The 25808-nt window shown below is 36.1% G+C and overlaps 1 protein-coding gene across 1 annotated transcript in view; it reads left to right on the forward strand.

Annotated features, from left to right (window-relative positions):
* The window catches only part of LOC306758433 (netrin-G1-like), a gene marked incomplete at both ends in the record, with an annotated part of 64658 nt that overhangs the window by 21144 nt on the left and 17706 nt on the right, over nt 1-25808 (forward strand). Inside the window, one exon of the mRNA XM_079243761.1 lies at nt 5051-5694. Within this exon, the coding sequence (XP_079099887.1) occupies nt 5051-5694 (644 nt within the window). The remainder of the gene's footprint in view (nt 1-5050; nt 5695-25808) is intronic.

The following is a 25808-nucleotide window of genomic DNA, read 5'->3' on the forward strand; positions in this document are numbered from 1 at the left end:
CAGTAGCAGTGTCAGTTACTGTGGAGTCACAAAAGAGGAAGCATGTCCATAATTAGGCGGCTGTAATCTTTCAGCTACACTGGCAAGGCAATGAAAGTTAATTTATAAAGTACACAAGGCTACCCAAAGCACTGTACATGACCACTAAGCACTTTTTTTGCATATTGCTACAACACACGGCATACAAGCATGATTAAGTTTGATGGATTAAGCATAAGCCTCATTAATAAGTGAATAAAAAAAAAAACAAAGAAGCAGTCTTTGGCCTATATTACAAACTAATGAGTGTCATATGAGTTTTGTCTTCAGTTTGACTATTTTGAAATGTCTTGTTTATTCATAGCTCACACGCAGAAGTGAGCTATGAAACATGTCGCTAAATGATAATAAGAATAATCTAAATAGTTTGAGCTTAACAGCCAGCTTTTAGCTTCAATCCGGAGACTGAAAGCTTGTGAACATCAACCTGCAGTATGTCATGGCATCCGCAACATTTCATAATGCTAGTGACCATGCAAATGATGACTATACAGATGACATCCCAGCAACAGATCTGATGTTTCCGTTCAGAGAAAATGAGGCAAATGACAAATGTATTGAGTCTCAAACCGTTTTGAGGCTGATAGCATGGCATTGCCTTTTCTGATTTTCACTCCTTCTGAATCCCTCCTGGTTATCCTTTAGCACCTTCAGTGAAATAATAATGCAGCTCAGCGACCACGACTTTGCTCTGATATCATCATCTTGTTGCATTTCAGAAAAGTTTCACACAAATGGATTTCTTCCTTCAAGCAAGTTCTCCTCCTAATAGTGTGTCCATGACGAGCATACAATATAAGATATAAAGATATGATATTTTGTTGTTGCTGTTGTTACTAACAGTAACAAATTAATACCAAATCAGTTTGCATGAAGTGCAAAGCCATAGTAGATTTGGTCCATAGTGTGCTGTGGCTGTGTCATTTGATCTGTTATCGCTCAATGATTCCCATAAATGAAACCACCATAAAATTACTTCTTAACATCCAAAAGCTTTCATGACAATGTGAGAAGCCGAGTGTCCTGATTGCTTTACATTCCAGTGAATGACATTTGGATTCACAGCTCAAGTGTCTGTGTCTTCCTTGTTGTGGCTCTCCTACTGTGTGACTCCCTGATATTGGATTGACCTTATAGGCTGCAGAGGTCGGGACATCATTAGCTGCGACCAGCCACAGACTTGCTGCTCAAGCCTCCTGCACTAAGCCAGTGCCATTGGATGGATCATATAGCTCTGATAGAAACCAGCTGGGCTCTGTTACACAGCAACAATGGTGGCAATAGAGATGTTAGCAATACCAATAAGACACAGGCCATTAGAAGCTTTTGCAGTGTTGTATGCGCTGTACTGTATGTCATTAGGTGCAGAAATGTGAAAGCTATCTCGCATCTGTGGGATGGATTATTGAACCATGAGACACACGGATACAGAAAAGTTTTAAACAATCATGTTTGATATAACATTTTATTGGAAATTGGATTTTTAAAAATAAATAAGATCCAAGAGAAAAGATTTAAAACGGTATTGGAGAACTTAAAAAACAAAACAAAAACACATATTAAAAAGGGGGCACCAATTTAATAAACTGCTGTTTATTGTTTTTAGATAGTTTGTTTTAGTGATCTGGAAGAAATATAAATATTTAAAACAGAAACCATATCAAGTTAGGGACTATATTGTTGGATGTTATGTAGATATACTGGTTTCGGTAAAACAGCATAATATATATATATATATATATATATATATATATATTATATATATATATATATATATATATATATATATATATATATATATATATATATATATATATATATATATAAATAAATATATATATATATATATATATATATATATATATATATTTTTTTTTTTTTTTTTTTTTTTTTTCTTTTCCCCAACAAAACTTATCTTTTAAAGAACATCATCTTAAACCCTAGGTCAGGGGTGCCCAAGTCCAGTCCTGGAGAGCTACTACGCTGCAACTTCTCCGACACAGCTGAATCAGATGAATGGTTTGTTACCAGGCCCTGCACAGCTGAATGAGATGTGAATCAGGGAATTTGATTCAGGTACTGGAGAAAGGATGCATCTAAAAGTTGTAAAATAGCAGTTCTCAAGGAGTGGACTTGGACACCCTCGCTCGAGTTATTAATCCATTATCATTATGATAATGAAAAAAAAGAAAAGAAAAAAAAAACCATTTCAGAAACTTCATGCTGAGCTGTTGATAAGCTCTGTATGAGCATCTGACGTATGGTGCCATGAACAATGGTTTAATACCTGTTTATGTGTAGAATTTGCACTTAATGTGAACCTATGCAGTTAAACAACCAACTTACAATGTAATGTTATTCTTTTCTTTATAAAACCGGGGAATTTTTTCCGGAAATGAATTGTTTTAAAAGAAAAGAATAAGAAAAGGGAAGAAAGGAAATGTGATTGATGGTTTTGTTAAATGACGTATAACAGAAACATCCCGCTTTTTCTTCAATCTCTTCCTTTGATAACGCCCCCAGATATATATTTTCATACCAATAATTCATTTGTAAGGGAAGGTCATATTTTCCAGTTGGTCAATATTTCATTTCAGAACAAAACTCTTGTTTCTTTCCAATCCTCTGCTGACTTTTTCCTCTCCCACAGCCATGATCACAGATAAAGGATCAAGTTGAGAGGGTTTATTGGTTTTTTTTTCTCAATAGCCACCCCCTGGCACAGCAGTAAAGCCTGTGGTCTTAAATGACCACAGAAGGTATTGATCTTCATAAGGCACAGTTTTTGTTGTTAAATAACCACCACAGGATATCCAGTGAAAGGTGCTGACCTTTCTCTTAGTCTCTCCTTTCACCTAAACTGGGTTGTATGAAGCATGTCATTCTGGTTGGATTTACTGGAGGATAATAAATGCCGTACATGAAACTGAATGTTTATTATTAGAACAATGACATCGTTTTGTGGAGTTTTATCAACTTATGACAGAACCTCTATGAAAAGTATGTTCCAAGCTACTGCTTGTATATGAACAGGCTCCTTAGTTATCCGATGACCTCCCTGAAGGCTTGAAGTTGTTGCCAGCACCAAGAAGTTTTGCGACTGCTTTCCAATTGTCTTGGGACAATTCTCCTGACTTGATTGGGCAAGTTTTCTCTTTAAAGATTCTATTTACTCTGCTCTTCACTGTTCTGCGAGGAAATTGTTTTCTCATTAGCCACGGACACTGCGGTCACATTTCTCCATATCATCTATGAATAAGGCTCCCTCCTTGTTAGATGTGAAGGCAGGCGCCCCACTGCTTCCGAGCCAAACCGTGAAACCAATGAAACGAGGATAAGTGAAAATTCATGCTGTTGAATGACAACAGGGAAATCACTCCCTCTTACAATGCCTGTGCTTTTTCCCTCCTTCTCTGCGTACCATCAAGGTCTGAACTCTAAAGAACTCCCGACCTGTTCAAGCACAAGCAGGGAATAGAACGAGCCAGTACTCATCATTGGTAGACTGTAGTCTCAAGTACATTTTATTGTCCCTTTGGAAAGACAGTCAGCAGTCTCCATATCACCCCTTAACTCTCTTTCACATCTCCCTTTTTCTGCATTTTGTGGTTTCAGGCTAAACAGTGGCCTTTCAAGCTTTGTGTTAGTGTAGCACGAGTGTGGGTGTGCATGGGAGTGAGAGGAAAATACTTTTAGAACCTGAGATCTTTAAAAACACTGTAAAAGGGTTATATCCATTCTCCCGCCAACTCTTTCTGGTTCTCAGATTTTGTCTTTGCAGCCTAACCCTTATTACCCTTCTAATTAGATCACAGAACGCTTCTCTGAGTCAACAGCACAGGCCTAGTGACCCACAATCCCACAGTCCTGTCCTTCGTCATCAAACAGTTATCTCTTGTAGCTGAAGAGCAAGTGACTGATAGCATATTGCAGTCCCGCAGGAAATGAAATGGACTCTTGAGATGTGTATCTAAAAACAAGGAAGTCATCCATATATCTTCCTGTGAAGATAGAGAATCGAATACATATTTTTCTTTGAGCAGGAAAAATTTTGAAACTTACTCCGAGACAAGGAGCAGCTACTGGTCTTTTCAAATGAAATATAATGGTTTCTGCTTATCAGTATTCCTGCCAGTGATCTTTCATCAACAAAATGGCAGTCTGGGATAAATGTGCTGCAATATCGAAGAGATATGTGACTAATGTTGTAGATAGCACTGTTCTCACCTTTTAGATAATTTTGCGTGTAGAGTGTCGGATGATTGCTGATTATCGAACAGCGTTACAGTTGATCTGAATCTCATCAGCACTTAACCTCATTGTTTCTGGAGCAGAGGTGAGAGGAATGTCAATTGGAGTGAGTCTTGTGCTTTCTGGCCCTGTTTCAGCTCTCCCCCTATCTTTGTTCCTCTCTTTGCCTTCCACTCACACTTGTGCACACATGCACATTCACACACCCACACATACAAACACATACTGCATGTGCACTCACACACACACACTCACAGGCAAACACATTCAGGGCTCTATCCTTGTCACAAACAAACACAAACACATCAAGAGCGTCTCTCTTTCTCCCCACAAACACCCAAACTTACTGAAAGTCTATGGCAGAGAGCAAAAACAGGCCCATGAAAAATACATGTCCCTTTGCGTATTTCATAAGAAACACTCATCGGGATTCCATTCCCATCTCGGCTGAAATACCACACAGGAATATCAATTACAGAGGCAATTTGGGTGGCAGTGTAGGCAGGAATGGTGCTCAACAAGAAAATGTTGTCTGTCTCAATTAGAGGGTCACAATTTCCTAAGGCTTTCAACCAACATTGCCAGATTATGAAACCCATGCTGGCTTATATGCAACTAAAATGGTGTTAAGTTTGGTCAAATCATAAAGGGATAGTAAGCTAACAAAACATTGTAAAAACAAGAGGGTTTATAATGCCAACAGCTGGTATCATCTGGTCCCAATAAAGGCTGACTTTTATCTAATTGTGTTTTCCTTTAGGAAAATCCTTATATGTGCAACAATGAATGTGATGCCACCACTGAGGAGCTGGCTCATCCTCCTGAGCTGATGTTTGACTTCGAAGGTCGAAACCCTACTACTTTTTGGCAGTCAACGTCATGGAAGAAATACCCAAAGCCTCTTCAGGTCAACATCACGCTGTCGTGGAACAAAACAATCGAGCTGACCGATGACATCGTTCTCACCTTTGAGTCAGGCCGACCGGAGCAGATGGTCCTGGAAAAGTCACTGGACTATGGCCGAACCTGGACCCCTTATCAGTTTTATGCTACAGACTGCCTGGATGCTTTCACAATGGAACCCAAGACAACGAGTGACCTCACCCAGCGCACCCTGCTGGACATTATTTGCACTGAGGACTACTCCAGAGGCTACGTGTGGAAGAATGATAAGACAGTGCGTTTTGAGATAAAGGACCGCTTTGCTTTGTTTGCTGGACCTCGACTACACAACATGGCCTCATTGTACGGCCAGCTGGATACCACCAAGAACCTGCGGGACTTCTTCACCATCACCGATCTGCGGATTAGGTTACTGAAGCCAGCAACTGGAGCCACCATGGTGGATGAAAACAATCTGTCCAGATATTTCTACGCAATTTCTGACATAAAAGTGCAGGGCAGGTAAGCTCTTTTTAACATTTGATATATATATTTTGTATAAAATTAAGACTTACAGTTGCTCCAGTAAGTAGATAAAACCATTTTGTCATTGTAAATTTGGTTGGATTTTAACTCTTTAAAGCCCAGCCTTTCAACCACTGGGCAGAAAAGTCCTTTTTTGGGCCTTCAACAAAATCTGAATTTGTTTTAACAACCGATTTGTTGGCATTTTCACCATTTAGTACCATGTGATAGGTCAAAATTGTTGTGGTGTAATCTTCTGCTTTGTGGTGTCCACCAAGCGGCAGGACACCATTATTATATGACGTACAGCAGGCTTTTGAGTGAAGTTTCTACCATGAAGGGATGCACAATGTCATACATCAAATTGTATGTATAATATGTCTGGCTTTATAGCGTTAAGTAGCTAAAGCTACTGTTTTTTGGGAAATCTATTCTCAAAAGGTCATTATGGTACAGTTAAAATTTGATGCATGCTTTGTGCAATGTGTAAGTCTAAAAAATAGTTGAATTAATTTCTACATTGTTTATCATTTAAAACTAAGCATTGTTTACATTAATCTGTTTCCATTAGCAGTCAGTATCGATTCATTACTACTTAGCCTGTGGCTTTTATTCTGTAGGAAAGCATAAACCTGACAGGTGAAATAGTTTAGAAAGTAAAAGGAAAAATCTTTTGAAACCTAAAAGTCACCTTGGAAGTCAGAAGAACTTTCCAAATAGAGCTTGTTTATACTATAGCATTTGCACTGAATGCAGCCTGGTGAATGCAGCCTGGTGAATACAGGCGATGATGCTCTAATGCGGTATTAACTGAAGGTACCATGTGCCAAGGTTCAAGCAATCTGCAGGTTTTTATTTCACAGACACAACATTTACTTACAGACAATGGAACATCTCAGAAGTAAAATGATCTTGTTTGATCAACATTGTGAGTGTAAACAGGCTGTTTGTACTCAATAGTGTATGTCTGGCAACATGATCATGGACTTGTTTTCTTTTTCTTTTTTTTTTTTTTTTTTGCTATTTAATATATAAAAGAAATATGTTAGTCATCAGTTTCTATTATAAAATACTCTTTAATAATCAAGTAATTATTACAAGAGAAAATGTAGCCTTACATCCAACAAACGCAAAGAGAAATCTACAAGTGCAGTTTAAGAATCGAAACAATCTGGTTTATGGAATATGAAAGAGAGACTTTGGAAAATTCCAATGCGAAAAAGTCTAATACAGCTGTTCCTTCAATTTCATAATGCAGCTGCTCACTGTGGGGCAAAGAATTAAAACTGTGTGAATCCAGTCCAGTCCCAAAGTAGTTTCAAACATTACTTCAGATTGGTGAGGAAGACAACTTATGAGCTGATACAGAACTTTAGTGTCTTAAATTATTTATTACGTAGCTTATTTGACAAGGACAGAGGGCCGAGTCCGCAGCCTCTGAGTTCGGTGAAGCAGACAGTGTTAATGAATGTTCCTCTAAATCTTTTATTGATGACATACATCAAGGTTTGATAGACAGCCCATTATCTCGTCATATCATTCACAACCATCTAGTCAAACCAACAACTGGGCTAGCTAAATGTTTGTTGTAGAACTTTGCTGAATGTGCAATTACAGAAAAATACACAGATTTTCAATAAATCTAATTCTTATATATATAATTTTTTTATCATTTATTTATTTTAATTTTTTTAATTTTTTTTTTGTCTGCCTGTGAAACTTCATTTGAAATTCTGTCCATGTCTTATGGCTTTTTAGCTTGAGAACACAACCCCATAACTAGTCAGGTTTAGTTTCTCAGTTGTTCTGAATTGTTGAAAGGATTACATTTTCTGATTGACTTCAGATTTTTGAGATTGTATGTGGTGCTTTGCTGGTTCAAAGTAAATGACATTTCTGATTGATTTAGCTCATTAAATGTCTTCTAACACATTTTTTTTAAAAAAGAGGCAGGAGTAGATTTTATATGATAACATTTCTAATGAGACAGGATCAGTTGTGATTTCAAATGACAAGCTTGGCCTGTTTTGCTATTGTTTATTGCGATAATTGGTATATGCTGTTAACATTAAATACTCTTCATCATGCTGTGAAAGCTTTAGCATTATGTGTTATGCAGTTTTTATTTACAAGACCTTTCCCCATTCCCCTCTCAACAAAAATGAATGGGCTTTTTTTTTTTTTAATTGATTTGTGGCCCTGCAAACAAACTACCTCTTAGTCAAATGAGAGAAGATTAAGGGGTAAAGGCAAAGTAATCAGTAACTAGTTATTTGCATGACTAAGTAAAGTTTTGTGACATCGCCAGATCTTTGTGACTTTAAAGTGAAGTTTTTATTGTTTTTTTGTCCTACTTGAGGCAGGGAAAAGAGCAGCAAATATAACACACACATTATCAGTTCAATTTGTCTGGAAACACTGTTTACCACCTGGAGCTGGGTGGAGATATATTTCAGACCATAGCTATATTTAGCATGTTTGACTTTCTATACTCCATCTTCTCCCTCCTCAACCTTATGTTTTAGCCATACTCACATTTTATAGGCTATTTTTTTTATATTAAATAAAGGATCCTTTTTATATGCAGTTTCCACAGTTTGATGCTGCAGAGTATATATTTATCATGGTGAGTCATCAGAATGAGTCTAATTTTTAGGGAATGGAAACATTTTGTTTCCTGATGCATGGAAATGGGCCACATGACAGTCATAAAGGCTCCACAGCTGCTCTCCAAATGGAACCTTTATTGGTTGTTGCAGTGGGTTTATAGAGAGGAGAACTAGGTTGGTAATGACCCATCAGATGGGCCCCTAGGTAAATTGAAACAGTTAGTCTGTAATTAGAATTCAGTAGACTTCAATAGCAGATTAGAACCATTAGCAAGTTGGCTAATTGGTGAGAGACTAATCTTGTAATTAAGAGCATTTGCAGCTGATTAAATGGTAATCATCAGGGACACATCAGTGAAACATGAAGACATTAAGGACTGCCAGGCTGGGGTTCCAAATTTAGCCTTGCCCTGTTTAATAGAGTAGATTTATGATTTAATCTATGGGGTTTCCTTTTTTTTTTTATAACAGACTGCACTATTGCTCTGAAAAAAATCTTTTTTTCTGCTTTTTTTTTTTTTTTTTAATCTCACCAAATTACTCTGAAGTGTGAGCTGTCAAAAATCTGACAAGGTCTTATGACACTTGATGTCTTCAAACACATGCCATGACACTTTTTTTCCCCCCATAATAGCTCTGTTATATTCACAACTCAGCCCAAATGAGAAATACATCTTCTGCAGCCATTCATGGTCTTCCAGTATTCACACTTACACTGTAAACATGAATTGATGAATTTGAAATTGAAAGACCTGCTAGCCAGCACAGAATAGCATCTCCTGCAGTTATCTTATTTTGCCATTCATTAGAAGGAGTAGCAAATGGTTGGATGCGGGAAAATAAGCTATGTTGCCCAATTTTTCATCCTGCCCCTGGGCATCAAATTCAATTTTCGAGCAAAAGTTTGCAGTGAGAAAGAAAAGGAAATAAACATACGATTTCTGTCCAGAGGTGAATCAGTAACTCACTTGAAAGAGTGCGATGGAGGCAGGTGGGCAGAGACTGATTAGAGTTCCCACCAGCCTCAGCAGCCTTCTGGCAACAACCAAATGTGAAAGGCTTATCACAGAATGGCCATCCTGTCTGAGAAGTCCCAGAATGCCACACAAAGGCTGATAAACTGTCATGCATACACGCATAACTGAATATTTTCAGGTTTAAGTGAGATATGTTCGATGTTCTGCAGGTCAGGGCACATAAGTTCATGAAGTGATATTACGACTCAGACACAGACAGAAAGAGAACGCTTAAAGTTCCAAAGTTATCTGAGAAATTTTCTTCTCATTTTGATTCAGATTTTTTCAATTTAAAAACAAAATAATGTATAAAATTGTGTCCATATGACCATATTCTTGACATTAATAAATGCTTTAAAAAAAAAAAAAAAAAAAAAACAAGACAAGCAGGGAATTTAGGTGTTTGTTTTAAAACAATTTATTTGTCCGACATCCATTGGTTTAAATTTATATATATGTGTTTTCCTTTGAGAGAATGAATCATTTGAGGATTATTTACCATTTATCATGTATAATTACAATAAAGTGTATGGAAATCTAAATATGTTACTTTATTTCCTGTATAAGAGTAAATGTGTTTTTTGTTAGAATTCTCTTCTGATGTAGTTTGTAAATACAGCTTCATATTAGGATTCATTTATTGTGTTTCATCCAGTACATACAACCATGCAAATGAGTTGTGTTTTTGCTTAAGGATCCAATAGTTATATAATATCAGTCACTCTTTTTGAAGCCTTCTATTGGTTGAAAATTAGCATATTTTCAGATGTAAAAATACACAAATAGATTGAAAAATTGAAAAGAATGTGAAGATACAGGGTTTCTATCTGAAAACATTGTGCGCATTGCTGAATATTTTCTTTTTTCTTTTTTTTTTCTTTTTTTTTTTTTTTTTGGAAAACATCAAATGAAAGTATTATTTGCGCATATCCTTAAACCAGTAATGTTATTTACAGTCTGTGTAAGAATCATTAAGATCTAAAAAATGAACTAATAACTTTGATGAGATTTGAAAGTTTTGCAGAACACTTTTGAATGTTAAAAATTACACAAGCACCAGCAGCTGTTCAAATGAACCAACCTTAAACAGCCAGTCATACCAAAGGTGGCAAACAGCAAGAAGTAATCCCTTAAATTTACAGTTTGAACAACATGGACAAGTCTGACAAATCCTGAGGGTTTGGTTGTATGTATGTAGAGCTAGTGCTAATGGATCTGAGTAAGTGCTGGTATCAGCAGACTGTCGCTGCATTGTGTATTTGTTGCAATGGACAGTCCCAGCAGCAAGTGAACATAGTAATGATAAACCCTGAGAGGGAAAACATATTCAGGGACCATCACTTGTAAACTCAGCTAAAAGCACAACTTGCATGTTTCTTAGACAAACTGAACAGACTATGCTCATTTTAATTCACCGTTAACAAATACAGATAAGACCATTAGAGCAATATTATCAGCAGACTTGAAAAATTTTTAATTCTCAAAGTAGTATTTTTTATATACTTCCTAAAAACTGAAAAATCCTCAAATGATATTCTTTTCTTTATTATTTTGTGATTTTTATCCATTCATTTATTCTTTAATATTCTGAAAATTACAATTGGATCTGCTTTCAACTGATATCATTCATATGTATAAACCGTACTAATGGAAATAAACCCATCCTGCAGATAGAGGATGTAAAAAATGACAGAAACTAATACGTAAAATCCATAAATCTGTTGATGTGTAAATTTCAAGTATGTAAATCCTTACAGGTTGTAGACATAACCTTAAATAGATAAGGCATCATATTCTAAAGACGTCATGAAATCTGACCAAACTAAAAATTGACAGGATGTTATAAAAGCGCTGTTGGAGAGTTCTCCTAAGATCTATGAATAGTTAATAAAAATGGCTTTACAAGGTCTCCGACCATCATGTCAGTTTCTTTTTTTTCTTGCAATACAAAAGTAAGAACAAAGAAAGGAGAGGAAGAAGTCTTTTTTTCTCTCCCCTGCATATCAAGTCGGTGTATGTATAGGGGCTTACTGTGGTATTGATTTCTAATGTTATTTCACATTAACGGAAAACAAAAACCTTGAACCGTGCAGGCTGTCCTACCTTTCACGTCTCCTTCTCCATCGTTCCTCACTTATTGATCAGATGTCAGCTTGTTAATTAAGACATGACCGCTACCGGGTGGTTGCACGGTCAGTGCTGCACATGTGCAAGGCTGCAGTGGGGCCTGGGAATAAGAGGCAGCTAATCCATAAGTGCTAATGTGCTATTTCTCTCATCCCCCCATGTCATTTCCTATTTTTTTCCTAACCTTTTGTCTGTCTTTTTTTTTATCACTCTCTTTCTCTCTCACTTTCCCCATTTACCCAGTGTTTATGCATTATGAAGGAGTAATTCTAAACACAACATTAGCTCAAAATGGGTATAAGCTGTTGGAAATGGAAATGCAGAAATTTAGATTAATTTACACTTAATGTGCTTCAGGTAAAAAAAGAAAACAACCAAACAATGTCATCGTTCATTATGTGAGGAAGTGGAAAACCTTGATATTTGGTATGTTTTCTTTCAATTTTGCACACCTGAATGGGAACTTTGACCGCATATGAATGAATATTTAAGTTTGTAGCCGTATGAGGAGTTTGTTGTCCTATGTTTTATAGGAAGATGTTGTAAACTTTATGTAATATGCTGCCAGTTAAAACAACACAACAAAAACAACATGGAGCTAAGGTTGCTTGTATTTTACTGAAAGCTGGAGAGATCATTTTCAGTAGTCCAGGCTGATGCATATTTACTGAGCTGCTTTCCCTAAAATTAAGTAATGAAATCAACTACCAATTGTCTTCTGAACCCTGGACCCTGACCCCAATACTACCAGTTGTGTCTCTATATGTATGTGGATTCATGTGTTTTGTTTTGTTTTTTATCTTTTTTTTTTTGTTTGTTTTTTGTTTGTTTTTCTGAAGAAAAGAGGAAAAACCTGTATTTGCATATAGTTAAACAGTATAAAAACAATCTGAGAGTAAGTGGAGCTATACACACAGCACGGCTGATTAAAAAACATGTACAGGTGGAGAAATTAGGAAATCGAGAGCAGGTGTGGGAGTGGGCGTGGTGCACACACTGAGGTAGGAAGTTGGTGAAACAAAATGCCTTGTAGGTTGTGGTGATTGTGGTGGGAAAAATGATTGTTTTCTAGAGCTGCAGCAAATCCTGCCTTTACACGTTATTCAGTTTGACTTTTGGTGACGCTCCACTTATTAAATATTGAAGAACAGACTAACCTAAATGGAAACTATGTACCAAAGGTACCCAAACTGCAAACGCACAACATTTTGGTCCTAATAACAACTGCTGCATTGAGAATATTAAGTGGAATATGCATGTAGATAGTAGCAGATAAATAAGTGATTAAATTATTTAAAGTATTTATTAGAATGTTTCCTTTAAATTAATATTAAATAAAATCTTTGAAACAGGGAGAAATGCTGTTGCATGTGTACAGCTGGTGCCCTTAAAGATGCACCGCTATGTTTTCTGACTTCTGTTTCCATCTGTGCTTTTAAAAACTTGTGATGTCCTGTTTAACTACATATCATTAGTTTGTTCAACAGCTTAGTCTGTAGTCCCCATGTTTAAATTAATGACCCAATGCGCTACTTGTGAAACCAGTGCTCCAAACCAGTGCACAGAAATGGCCAATCCCGAAAAGGAAAGAGACAAAAAAAAAGTATAATACAGAAAACAAAAAAACTTAAACTGGGTTGTAGCAGTGTAGCTCCATTTAGCTGCTTGTGGTGTAATGTAGGAATGAGCACATATGTGTGTGCTGCAAACTCCTTACCAGCCATGTTTAGAGTACTATTTAATCCCAGTCATTAAATACATTTTCCCAACAGAACTATGTGATGTGAGTTGGTGAAGGTCAACAAGGTCATTTTATTAATTCATATCTGTAACCAGCTCTCATGACAAGACGCAAAATAAATATATTGGTTCACAGTGTAAAACACAGCAATTTATGTGAAAAACTTTTAAAATGGTAAAATATGCTGTCCATACCCTGAGGTGCAACGTTTGATTTGCTACCTGATGACATCATTGTAAATATGGGTTTGCACAGTGTATGTTGTTGTGTGAGCTTTGGTTAAGTTAATGACGGAGGTGATGTTGTCGGTGACGTATGTTTGTCTGTTAGCAACGTAATTTTTAAAAAATGGAAAATTTTGATTAAATTTTCTGGAAAAATCTCCAAGATGGAATAAATAACAGAATTTGCGGCCAATCTGGATAACTAATCTAATCTGGGAATTATTTTTTACAATTTAACTCTCTAAAACTGTCAGAAGGGGTCATTTTGACATCCTGCCAATGTAAAATAAAAACATATTTTCACAGGCCATTTATTTCCCCTTTGAATTTTTTTTCTATCATTACAGAAGATAAAACTTCAATAAATAAATGAACTGATTAGCATGTGGGATTACTTTGGGCTTGTTTTTATTTTTATATATATATATATATATATATGTATATATATATATATATATATATATATATATGTATATATATATATATATATATATGTATATATATATATATATGTATATATATATATATATGTATATATGTATATATATATATATATGTATATATATATATATGTATATATATATATATGTATATATATATATATATGTATATATATATATATGTGTATATATATATATATGTGTATATATATATATATGTGTATATATATATATATGTATATGTGTATATATATATATATATGTATATATATATATATATATGTGTATATATATATATATATGTATATATATATATATATATGTGTATATATATATATATATATATATATATATGTATGTGTATATATATATATATATATATAAATTGCCAAATATTTACAAGCTTAGAACATTCATAAATGAACAAACGTAGCAAAATTAAATCTTTTTTTAAATTGTATTTAGATTTTTTTTTATCAGTTTTTTTGAGGGGGAACAATTCCATAAAAAGATGCTAAAGATATGAAACAGAGTACAGGATGTCAGCTGATATAATTCTTTATATCACACGTTGAGGGCTCAATTATGAAGACATGCTTGAAGACATAATTCTGTTGTTGATGCAGCTCAGATAAAGGACCCATGCATTCAGATGCAGCAATGTCTGAAATGTGATAAAACGCTGCAACTGGGAGTTTTCCAGTTACGGCTCAAAATGGGTACAACCTCGGCATCTTGTCAGGGATGTCAGCTCTGAACTTATTGTGTTCTGCATGCTGGGGGCTTCGACTTATGAATGAGACGTAGATTATCTTGCTGATGAACACTTTCTCTCGAAGTCATAAGAGCTTTATGTAAATGCAATACTTCTATTGACAGCTTGTGTTGTTGATTTTGGTTGAACAACTCGCAATGACAGATTTTAATATAAACTCAATATTTTTTGAAGATCATTTTAAAAAGATGGAGATGAATGCTGCTTAGTGAATCATATGGGTATATTAGGCACTAGCATAACTGAAGGTTTAAGTAATATATTTAGAAATGATATATTTTATTCTCAACTAAATTATAGATATTCAAGATTCAAGATTGTCTATTTGTTATATGCAGGTTCAACCCGAGGTCAACAATGCAATGAAATGCTTAGAATGAGAAGAACCGTTCGACTCACTAACAGAGGAAGTACTGGTAGCATGCAATAATAGCACATAGTAAATAAGAAAAAAGTAAAAAAATGAGCAAAAATACAAAAAAAAACAATTTGATAAAATACAATAAGGATAGAAAGGAGTGGTTAGGTTTAAATAATGTGTAAGTGGACTGTATAGCACATATTATAGTATTGCACCTGTGTTGTGGAGCAGGTTATTGCACATGTTTAGTATATCATAAGAGTTCACTATTATTGAGAACATCATTGAGTGTTCAGTAGTCTGTCAGCTTGGGGATAATAACTGACTGAGCCTTTTAGTGCATGCTGCTGGCAGGCTCCTATATCCTCCTGACTACCAGTAGTTCCATTTGTCCTCTGTGGAAGACCTTTGTAAACCTAAATATTTTCATCTCCCTGACTGCTACTGAACTAACACCTTTTGGTCTTTAAAGAGGACATTTAGTGCTTTTAAATGGTACCTCATTTGTGGGGGTGGGGCTTTGTGAACTTTCTTTCTCTCTTCAAGAAAAAATGGCCTCCATTGCAACAAGCATGTTTTATGGGAAGAGCAAAAGTGCATAACACTTTTCTTTGTGCTGATTTTTACTTGAAATTTTGTAGTTATATTTTCATTGAATATCTTATAAACACATTAAATCGTTTCTTAGATAAATATAACTATATTTTACCACAATATTTAAAAGTTTAAACAATGTCCTCCGTAGTGGACATTTGTAGTTACACTTTTTGTTTCCTGGTAGTCAGGAGGATATGGTAAAATAAAGTATCCTGAACTTGGAGTTATTCAAAGGTAATTTGGGTGCAGAAGAATAATAGTTTGAGGTGAAGAATGAAAATTTTACTTGTGTTTTGTGCTCCCGATGTTCCTTTTAAGCTAGAGAAGAAAATGTCAACTGTATCCTGTGCTTAAAAAGAAACTAAAGTCATACCTTGCTCAGAGAGCATTCACATAAGGGCCATTTCAGCCAACAATTCACATACTGAACATCTACGCCCTGAGGATATCTAATAGGGGTGGGAAAATTGAATCGGAAAATCAAAATTCTGATTTTTTTTGCTTCACAATTTTAAAATCAATTTTTTGTTAAAAAAAATCTTTTTTTTTTTTCAAATAAATAAAAATAATCCATTATAATTTTTTTGTCATTTTATTGTTTTTAATCGATCTTTTTACTTGTCTTCTTGGGCATTTAGCAGCAGAATGATGGTCTGGCTACTGTGTTGTGTTTTCCTAATTGAAATCAAGAAAAATGATGTGCAGAAAAAGGTTTATACATTTGTCTTTAATCTACAAAAACAGCAATATTGTAGAATTGTGAGAATCGCAATTTAAATCGGATCGACACCCAAAAAACCGGAATCGAATCGAATTGGGACACAAGCATATCATCACAGCCATAATATCTAATGCTGTAAATGCTGTAGACAGGAATTCAAGAATAAGCTTTGCATTGGCATTACACATTATATCATTTCATATCATTTAATAATAACAATCTGCACATTTCCCTCTATTCTACCTAACAAGCTTTTCATTTTATAACACTGGACAAGATGCATCTGGAGGAAGTCAACGTTCCTTCCTGAGTGTTTGTTAATGATGTCGTTTAGTAACTTGATGAAATTTTTGCTGACTTATTGATGAGCCTTATCCCTGCAAGTTGCAGTCGAACAGCAAATTTTTTACATTTGCATTTGGAATTTGTACAGACCTGAATTGGAGGCATTTATTTTGGGAGTTTACATCATGTTTGCACAACTTAAATCAGATATCACACATGATATAATTTAATTATATCTTATATAATAATTAAATGAACAACCTGCTTCTATTTGTTGTTCAAAAGTGCTGAAGACACATTGGTACCTTTGTTTTCCATTAAAAGCAGTGCCACTCCATAGAAATGTTTGAAATTATGATGGTTGCAAATTTCAGTATGGCATGGATGGAAAGGGTCCCAACTGCCATCAAGTTTGTTTGGTGTATGTTTAGTTTTTTTTTTTTAAGCATGTAGATCTAATCTTAACTCTTTCTGTGAATCTTTGACAACACAGTGGAAAAGTAAAGAATCATGAGAGAAAGGAAGGGGGAAAAAAAGGGCTTTCCAACCAAAGACGTTTTGCAGACAGAGGACCCTGGATCAACACTGATCCATGGATTAGCACCTCCTACCATCCTCTGTAATTTTCTCATGAGGCTTTCATACCAAGTGAACATTATAAAAATTGAAAAACATCATCCAGAAACATGAATAGAGACATTAATAGGATGTCCTGCTGATGAATCAAGGAACCACACACAGAAATGGTGGGATTTTGTACCTGTCTTGAAAGCTACTATGCAGTGGGTAAAAAAAATTAAAGGTCACAGTCAAAAGAAATGATATCATTAAAAACTTTTTCTATTGGTTTCTTATCACTTAACTAAAATAATTATTCCGACCCATTATACTTGCTGCGGGGTCCATGCACATGGCAGAACCGGATTTGTTTGAAAAGTTACACCTTAAAAGGCACATATAAGAAGACAGTATCCACACAATGTTGAAGCAGATGCCTTTGGTGCAGTCACCGCTGCACCTCAAGCCACTGGATGAACTTGGAGAAGAAAACATGTTTGTGTCCGAAAGAATTTTGGCCATTGTACTTGAGATTTGAAGTCATATCTCTGCTCATATTTACCACTGAATGTGCTAAATTTAGGACAATATAGTTTTGTTCTCGCCCAGGGTCATGGTATGATAAGGTGGGAGTAATTCTGTAATTCTGAGGGCTTTTTTCTGAGGAACTTTTAAATGTATTTTCTCCCTTGAAAATCAGAAGAAGATAAAAATCAATGAGTCTGATGGCTGATCTTTGACCAACAACCAGCGGGTTTACTAAAGATGACCTAATGTGCCTAAAAAAACCAAAGTAGACTCCAACTCAAACCAGAGAAGTGAACTAGCTTAAATCTAGCTACCAGTGTAAATGACTACAGTGTGTACTTTCCCTTCACATAGCCACTCAATTCAACACAAACTGCACACATGCTACACACCAGCTTTCTGGCTTTTATCCAACTTTTCACATCCAGTACACACATACTTTGTATCTTTTAAGCCTGTGCCCCGTGAACCATGACATCTGTAGCCAGCATGATTGACAGAGTTTGAAAGTCAGGTTCAAGTGCAGGTTCACACAACTCCAACATTACTCTGCTTCCACCATAAGGATCTTTCTAGCTCTGCCGGCGCCTGCTCACTTATCTTCCACCAGATGTCTGTCACATGCTGCGATGTTTTCTGCCAGTCATCTCCCAGTCTCCAGTGTTTAATTAGTGCTCATTAAGACCCGGGCTTTCTTTGTAAATAATATATGGGTGCCAGAGAAAGTACATCAACCTAAGCTGTCTCTGGAGGGGAAGCAGCCATGAATAGTAAAACCACCAACATGTTCACTTGCTACATATATTGTATGATCAAGCTTTTCCACTGGTGGAACAGACAAGCTTGTTAAAGCTTCCTGAATGTCAGTGCTGTATTGAATTCTGTACATCTGTCTCAGGGTTTATTTGGGTGTTTATTCACATGACTAAAGATATGCCAAAGTTTCAACTTGTTTGTTTGTATGGTTTTTTTTTTTTGCTCTTTGTTCTGCACTAGATGATAAATGTAGATTTGCATTCATATTAATACTATATTTCTTCCCCTTGCTGTCCTCTCCTGGACCTCCATCTCATCTTAACTGCTAACATCACATCACAAAAGATCCGCTCCATCACCAGGAGCATTGACATGAGGTTAGGGTCTCAGAGATTACAATGCTGTATGACTACATCAATGCACAACCTCAATAATAAGCCTTGTCATTGAAACAAATCACACACTTTGGAGGGACACGGCCCCAAGTCATACACATTCAAATTCCATTTTGCCTTAGCAGGAAATTGGAGCAGGGGGAATTAACTTGTGATCCATCCCTAATATTTCTCCAACAATTTAGGGAGCCCTGGCAGGGCCACTTTATATTTTCATAGGGGACACAAACAAATTGCTTGATATTGCATTACACCACCAAGAATATCAAAATTGGCCACAACACAAAACAAACCTAATCGGACTCTTCAATTTCACGGTAGCAGAGCCTGCTGTAATGAGGTGACTCTTTCCACTCCACATGCAAAAACTTCAATGCCACCTACAATGTGAAAGGACGCGCGGTAAAGAAGTGCTGTCAAGCATATTGTGATGGTTGGATTTGCTTTGTCCACGTTCTTTCTTTCACCTGTCACAGCAACTGTGTGTCATGGAGTTTGCTCTATGTAGCCTGAAAAAAAACACTTTTGTACTTGCATGCAAGTAATATCTGGTTTTACAAAAATAAATTTGTTAACATTTAACTTGATATTTGTCAAGATTGAAATAATATGGAAAGTGAATTCTAAAATTTTAAACACATATTTAGCTGTTTAGACCACCGCCAGTGTGTTTTATACCAATTCTTACTGAGGTAGTTTTGAAAGTCTAAAGCAGCTGGAATGAGAATTAGCATGTTGAAATCTAAAACCATTGTTCTCAGCAAAATGATGGATTTCCCACGCTGAGTTGGGGATGAGCTGCATCCCGAGTTGGAGGTGTTTAACTATCTCTGGGTCTTGCTCACATGTGATGGAAGAATTGAGCATTAGGTTCAATGACAGACTGTTGTTTGGTGTGCGACAAAGACAACTAAACTTGCTGTCATGGTTAAAAGTGAGCTAAAATAAAAAGGTGAAGCTAGCAACTTAATGGTCAGTCTACATTCCTGCCTTTACCTCCCATCATGGGCTCTGGGTAGCAACTAACAGAATGAGACTGCAGACACAAGCAGCTGAAATGAGCTTCCTACTAAGAGTGTCTGGGCTCATCATGTGAGATAGGATAAGGAGCTTGGCCGTGTGTGAGGAGCTTAGAGCAGAGCTCCTGCTGCTCCTCAGCTTTGAAAAAAGAAAGTTGAGACTGTTCAGGCATCTTGTTAGGATGTTGTGTGGAGCCCTCATAAGAAATGTATTTTTGTGCACCTTGGTTGGGGTCCTGGGGCAAATCCAGAATACAATGGAGACTTTTTAGATGGTTGGCTTGGAAATGCGTTGCTCTTCTCCTGATGGATGGATGGAGGGATGGAAGGATGGATGGATGAATGGATTCCCACATGAAAGTGTAGAAGTATCCCATCTCCTCCGAAACGCATAATGTGGACTTGAAAAATGCCCAAGGCTTTGAGCCTGCAGCATTAATATGTATTGTATTAGTTATCTGTTGCAGCAAATTGAGCCCATCAACAGAAACCTTGTATCTCCATATTCTGATGTTCATTTTTCCTCCAAATATTCATTCCTTTTTGTGATCTTTCATGTTTGTGACTCGATCTTACAAATATTCAACGTTAGGCGAAGTGTTAACTAGCTCTCTTAAGTCTTCTAATGTCATGACATAACCTCACAACTGAACTTCCCTCCACTTTGAATAAATGTCACACATGCCAGTGTAAAAGGTCATTCCTGACAATGCCATCTGAGCTTGTCAGGTCAGCAGGAGGAATTTTTCCCTTTTCTGATAAGTAAGAATGCACAAGCTGTCCAACCAACAGTGATAACTCTAAGTTATGATTTATAAGTTAGTTGTTGACTTGTAGAAAGGCAAATTCAAAGATATAAATAGTAAATAAACAGCAGAATGAATAAAAGAGAAACAAAATATTGTTTTAGATTTTTAAAAAAAAGCTAATAAACTCAATTTATTCAGAATAAAAATGGCAGTTTAAATGTTTCTACACATAAAAATGTGTATCAGTTCTTTGGTGATTTATTAAAAAACTGATGCAAACCAAAGTTTAAGTCTCCCTCAAAATTTTGGAAGTCTGAATTGTAAATAAAGTGACAGCAACTGCAATTACAGGCAAATATTTGAAATAGTCTGTTAATATACAATGGTATTTTTATTTTTTTAGAATTAATTATAAATTCAATCCAAAAAGTACTAGTGGTCATTACTGCAAAAAGAACTTGTAAGAGCCTCTAAATCCCATTTCCACATGCTTTTGTACAAGAAAAGAAGCCATTTGATCCCAGAGTTTAAAAAACACATGGCTGCGGCGATAGAAAAATAACAGGTTCCGATTAAATGAAGCGCACACAAAAAGCAGCAGAAGCAGTGAGAGTCGTCTCTGTGCGTAATGTTCAGGTCTATAAACTGTCAAAATGTGGACCAGATCTCAAGAAGGCACCAAGCCATAACTGCTCTCCACAGGCAGCAACCTGATGGAAAAGAGGAGCTTGAGCTGCCAGTTTTGGTTTTTTTTTTTTTTTTTTCAGACCTCTAATGTTATCAGTCATGACTATTACAGATGCAATTTTCTCAAAACAGATTGTAATATCCGTTCAGCAATTCAAGTGTTTTCAGAGATTCTATTTCCCTGAGGAATAATTCAATCCAATATGTTTCCATAACTCTAGTTATCATAATAGCCGTAGAGGGTCCTGGGTTTAAATGAATGCATTTTTTGGTGTCCCTTCAGCAAACATGTCTCACACTACTTTTTCATTTCTTGTCAGACATCAAACAACCTTCTTTTTCCCTGTAGGTGTTGGCAGGTCTCTCTGGTTCTTCCAGGTAACACACTGATATTCGAAAAAATTTCACCAAGGTCAAAGTTTCCCCAACAGCCTTGATCTCTCTGTATCTTTCATAGCAATCAGTGGTCGGGATATCTGAGCCTCTCCAAGTGTCTTGAAGGGGAAAGTTTCAGGAAACCTCAATATGTATTTATACAGTATGGAAGCGCATTACAAGCTCTGACCATGGTTGACTTGTGTGAGGAAACAGGTGAGATACAGAGCTGAGGGAGGCTAGTATGCTCAGTCTTATCAGTCAGAGGGACGGCTGCGGGTTGAATCTCTAAAGGGGGGAAAAAAAAAAAAAAAAAACTTTTCATCTTTGTGTAGCTGTTTTCTAAAAAAAAAAATATATATATATAAAAAAAAGAAGTTCTTATAAAGATTTGCAGGTTTCAGACTGCATTTTTAGTAAAAATAAAGTCTTTTAAAAACAAGGATATTCTGTCATTTTAAACATCTGTATTTACCTTATTGGGCAATAAAAGATTTGGAAACGGTTTGCTGCCTGCCTCAGCGTATGCTGTGGAGAAATTTAGAGACTCATACCTTCCCAGAGCCACAAACAATCCATGAGTTAACCAAAGACAAAGACGGAGCTGAACCACCGGGCCACATGACAAACAAACAAGCTGTAGCACATTTGTTAGCAGCTGTTCACAAGAAATTATTTGAAATCCATAAAGGTGACAACTCAACTGAAGTAGTGAAATACATTAAGCTTCAAAGGTCACATATGAAAGAGAAATGTTGCATTTGGCCGCTGCTTGCCTGATTTAGACTGGTTTTTTAATTGCATGTGGAAAGAAAAAAAAATCTGGTGACCCAGGAAGATATTATAATTGATCCGTTTCAAATCGACTGAGACTTGAATTCTATCTGACCTTCGCAAGTAAAATCCATTCACTGTTATTTTGTGCTAATTTTCATGTGATGAGTGCTTTCAAACCTGTCCAAGGTGACCAGATGTGGAAATTAAAGGGATATTAAGCTCAGAAAAAGTGTATTTATGTTATGTATGAAACTAATATAGAAAACTAGACATTACATTTATGTCTGCTGCCATATTTAATCCATTAGATTAAAAAAAATTAGATGTGTTCAAGTCACATTATTTCTGTATGCTGTGGCTGTGGAGATGTGGTTTGTCATGTTATGATTTATTGATGTATCAGTCTTTCCAACTCACACTACAAATATTTAAGTATTTTTTTTTATCAGGAGTTTCTCCTAGATTGTTCAGTCGCCGGTTCAAAATTCTAGTAATTTTTATTATACTGACCACAACTGTTAAAGTTGTCTCTGTATTTTACACACCTCTGGTTATAGAGAGCGGTTTGAGGGGAACCCTCTGTTTTCGCACCAAGCTGAGTCCTCCAGACCCAAGCCCACCAACAATAATTCCCTTCACTGTTACAGCAAGTGTCCAAGTGCAGCATCAACATTTTAAAATCAGCTGAAATGGTTCAGAAATTATTACTGTAGCATCCAAATGTCATTTTCAGCTTCAACATGGTGTAAAATAAAAAAGGTTAATAACATCTATTCATTCTTTGTCCCACTCAGGGTCGTGGAGGACTGAAGTTTATTTCCAAAAGGAAAATAATGCACCGTGCAAGGTGTCAGTTGTAACTTGAAAGAGAGAAAAACAAAACTGCTCCTAGTTTTGTTCTGTTGTTTTATTTTCATTGACAAAACTTCAGTTCTCACAGGAATATCTGATTTAGACTTTATCAGTGTGTAACATGTGTACTCTTTGCTTTATTATTTTTTTCATAACTCATTTTTGCTTTGCAGGATAGTTTACATCATTCTACACTTCTATATTTTTTCCTTATATTTTGTAGTTACGTAAAGGTGCAGTGAAAGTTAGATTGTCAGAATTCTGACTTCTGGTGTTGCTTTGTGTGATGTTTTCTTATTTATTGAGAAGAAATTTGGAGTTCTAAGTTGCTTTTCTGGTAAAAAATACATAGATGTGCCAATTCAACTACATTTTCAGAGGATTTCTTAAAGTGGGATATAGTTCCATTTATTCTGCTCCTCTATTATTGTTCCAACTCATTGTGGCTTTTACGGCATGATCCTTCACTATTTCTTTAAGAAACACTGCAGTAAAAGGAAAATGTTTCCATTCATCACAGTTAACTAAAGCATATTTTCCAAAATGACTAAACTTATTACTATGATGGCAATAAAGCAAAGCATTTAGTGAAAATTTAAGATTTTATGTCTGTGAAACTAACATAAAGTTTACTGTATATATGGCACAATACCTTAATGAATACATAGCTATTTGATGGTCCTCTTGAAAGCCTACTGTAAAGTTCAGCTATAGGATGAGCCCAAAAGGAAAGTTTTCCTGACATGCCAGTTCAGGCTCTCTATTTAACTTGTTCTGTACTCCTCTCTTGTCTTGAATCAGTGAGGCTAGGAGCTGTCACAAGGCAGAAAAGCTGTGTTAGACACAGTGAGCCTGTCAACACAGTGCCAGACAGCTAGGAGAAGCCAAGGTTAGGCAGCAGCCAGAGGAGACGAAGGGCAATGCTGCTGTCTTCTCCGGAATATCAACACAAACTAGACACAAACCTCACCTCAGTTTAAAGAATACATCTGGTCATTGTTACATCTTTACCGTGCACATTTGGAGGCTACAGTTTAGTTACACCAGTAACACATTGCAGCATGAATCAGACACAATATGTCATGTTGTTGTTATTTTTGGAATGAAGCATCAACATCCCATCTTGTTAAATCTAACAAGTTTGTATTAAAACTGCAAACATAAAATCCAAGTTTGGACGTTGTCAGTTACATATGCTGATCTATCCATCTATCTATCATCTATGGTGAAATGACTTCTTTGTATCTTTATTGATGACTGTTCAGTAAATGGATGAAATGGCCGTTTAAGAAAGCTTTTGTGGTTACTGCCACTAGTCTTTTCTTGCACAGAAAGACAACATACATACCGAGCACAATTCTCATCTCTGCACGAAGGAGTGCAGTTTATGAGAAGGATGGAAAAGCAAGATGATCCTTGCTGTCTCGAAGGGAGGGTTACTTGTTTGGATAATGGATAATACCAATTGCTGTTGGGCCCTACTTGAGATAAAAGGTCATTAAAACTTTATGAAATGTGTCTTTGTAATGTTTTAGGTTCAAAAGGCTGGACACACAGGGAATGTCTTCCCCCTTGTGACCAAAAGCAGTTACAGAAAAGTTCTACGATTTCAATATGACAATGCCGGCGGCAAAAGCATCACATCTCACAGCTCCCCCGAGTCCACATGCTCCACTCTATCAGCCTGATAGCCATGCCAGTTGGGCCTGATGATCCAGATTTTGCTGGTTTTTAATTAAGTGGAAGGTCAAATCTCATCGCTCTTGGCTTCAGGGAGCTGCTGCTGCTGCTTTCTGCATGGCAGAGGAGGTACACCCAGTCATTAATTTTATGGAGCATGGACTTTAATTGATTAAAAAGTTAAGGACTATGGGGAATTTTTGGGAAGGAGCACTAGTGTTTAGTTGCTGTGAACATTTGCTGATTTTCAGTGTCATCCATTATGACTGTTAAAATGGAAGGACAGCACTTAACCTGAGAAAAGATTTTTATTTTATTATATATATATATTACAGGATTTATGACTGATGTGGTCCGTTTCAAGATTTGTTGCCGTGTCATTTTTATATTCATAAAAATGGATGTTTCTCTTTTCTTTTAGAGCAGAGATTTTTTTTCTTATTTCTGTATGGTCAAGGATGGTTTAAAATAGCTGTACGGCTTATTTCTTGTATAACTTCTAACTAAGATTTTGTCCAATTTGTCATGTTGTGCATCTTTCCCTGTAAATTTAAGTCTTTAGCATCGAAAGTTTTGTCAGAGTCCTGAAGTTTTCCTCCAGGCATTGATTCAAACTCCTTTAAAAGCTAATCTCTTCATTAAAAGGACATATTTTTTTCGGTGGAATAATCCTTTCATGCCTTAAAATGGCTTACCGTTACTGCATACTTTTGCCTCATTTAGCATGTGGAGAGTATTTAAGTCCATTTATTTAGCTGCACCTCTCCCTTCAGACCAGTGATTCCCTCACTATCCTTCAACATTTGCGAGGATGTTTAGCCCTTCTTACACAGTCGTTT

This window comes from Telmatherina bonti, assembly GCF_933228915.1.
Source record: "Telmatherina bonti genome assembly, chromosome: 7".
NCBI lineage: Eukaryota > Metazoa > Chordata > Actinopteri > Atheriniformes > Telmatherinidae > Telmatherina > Telmatherina bonti.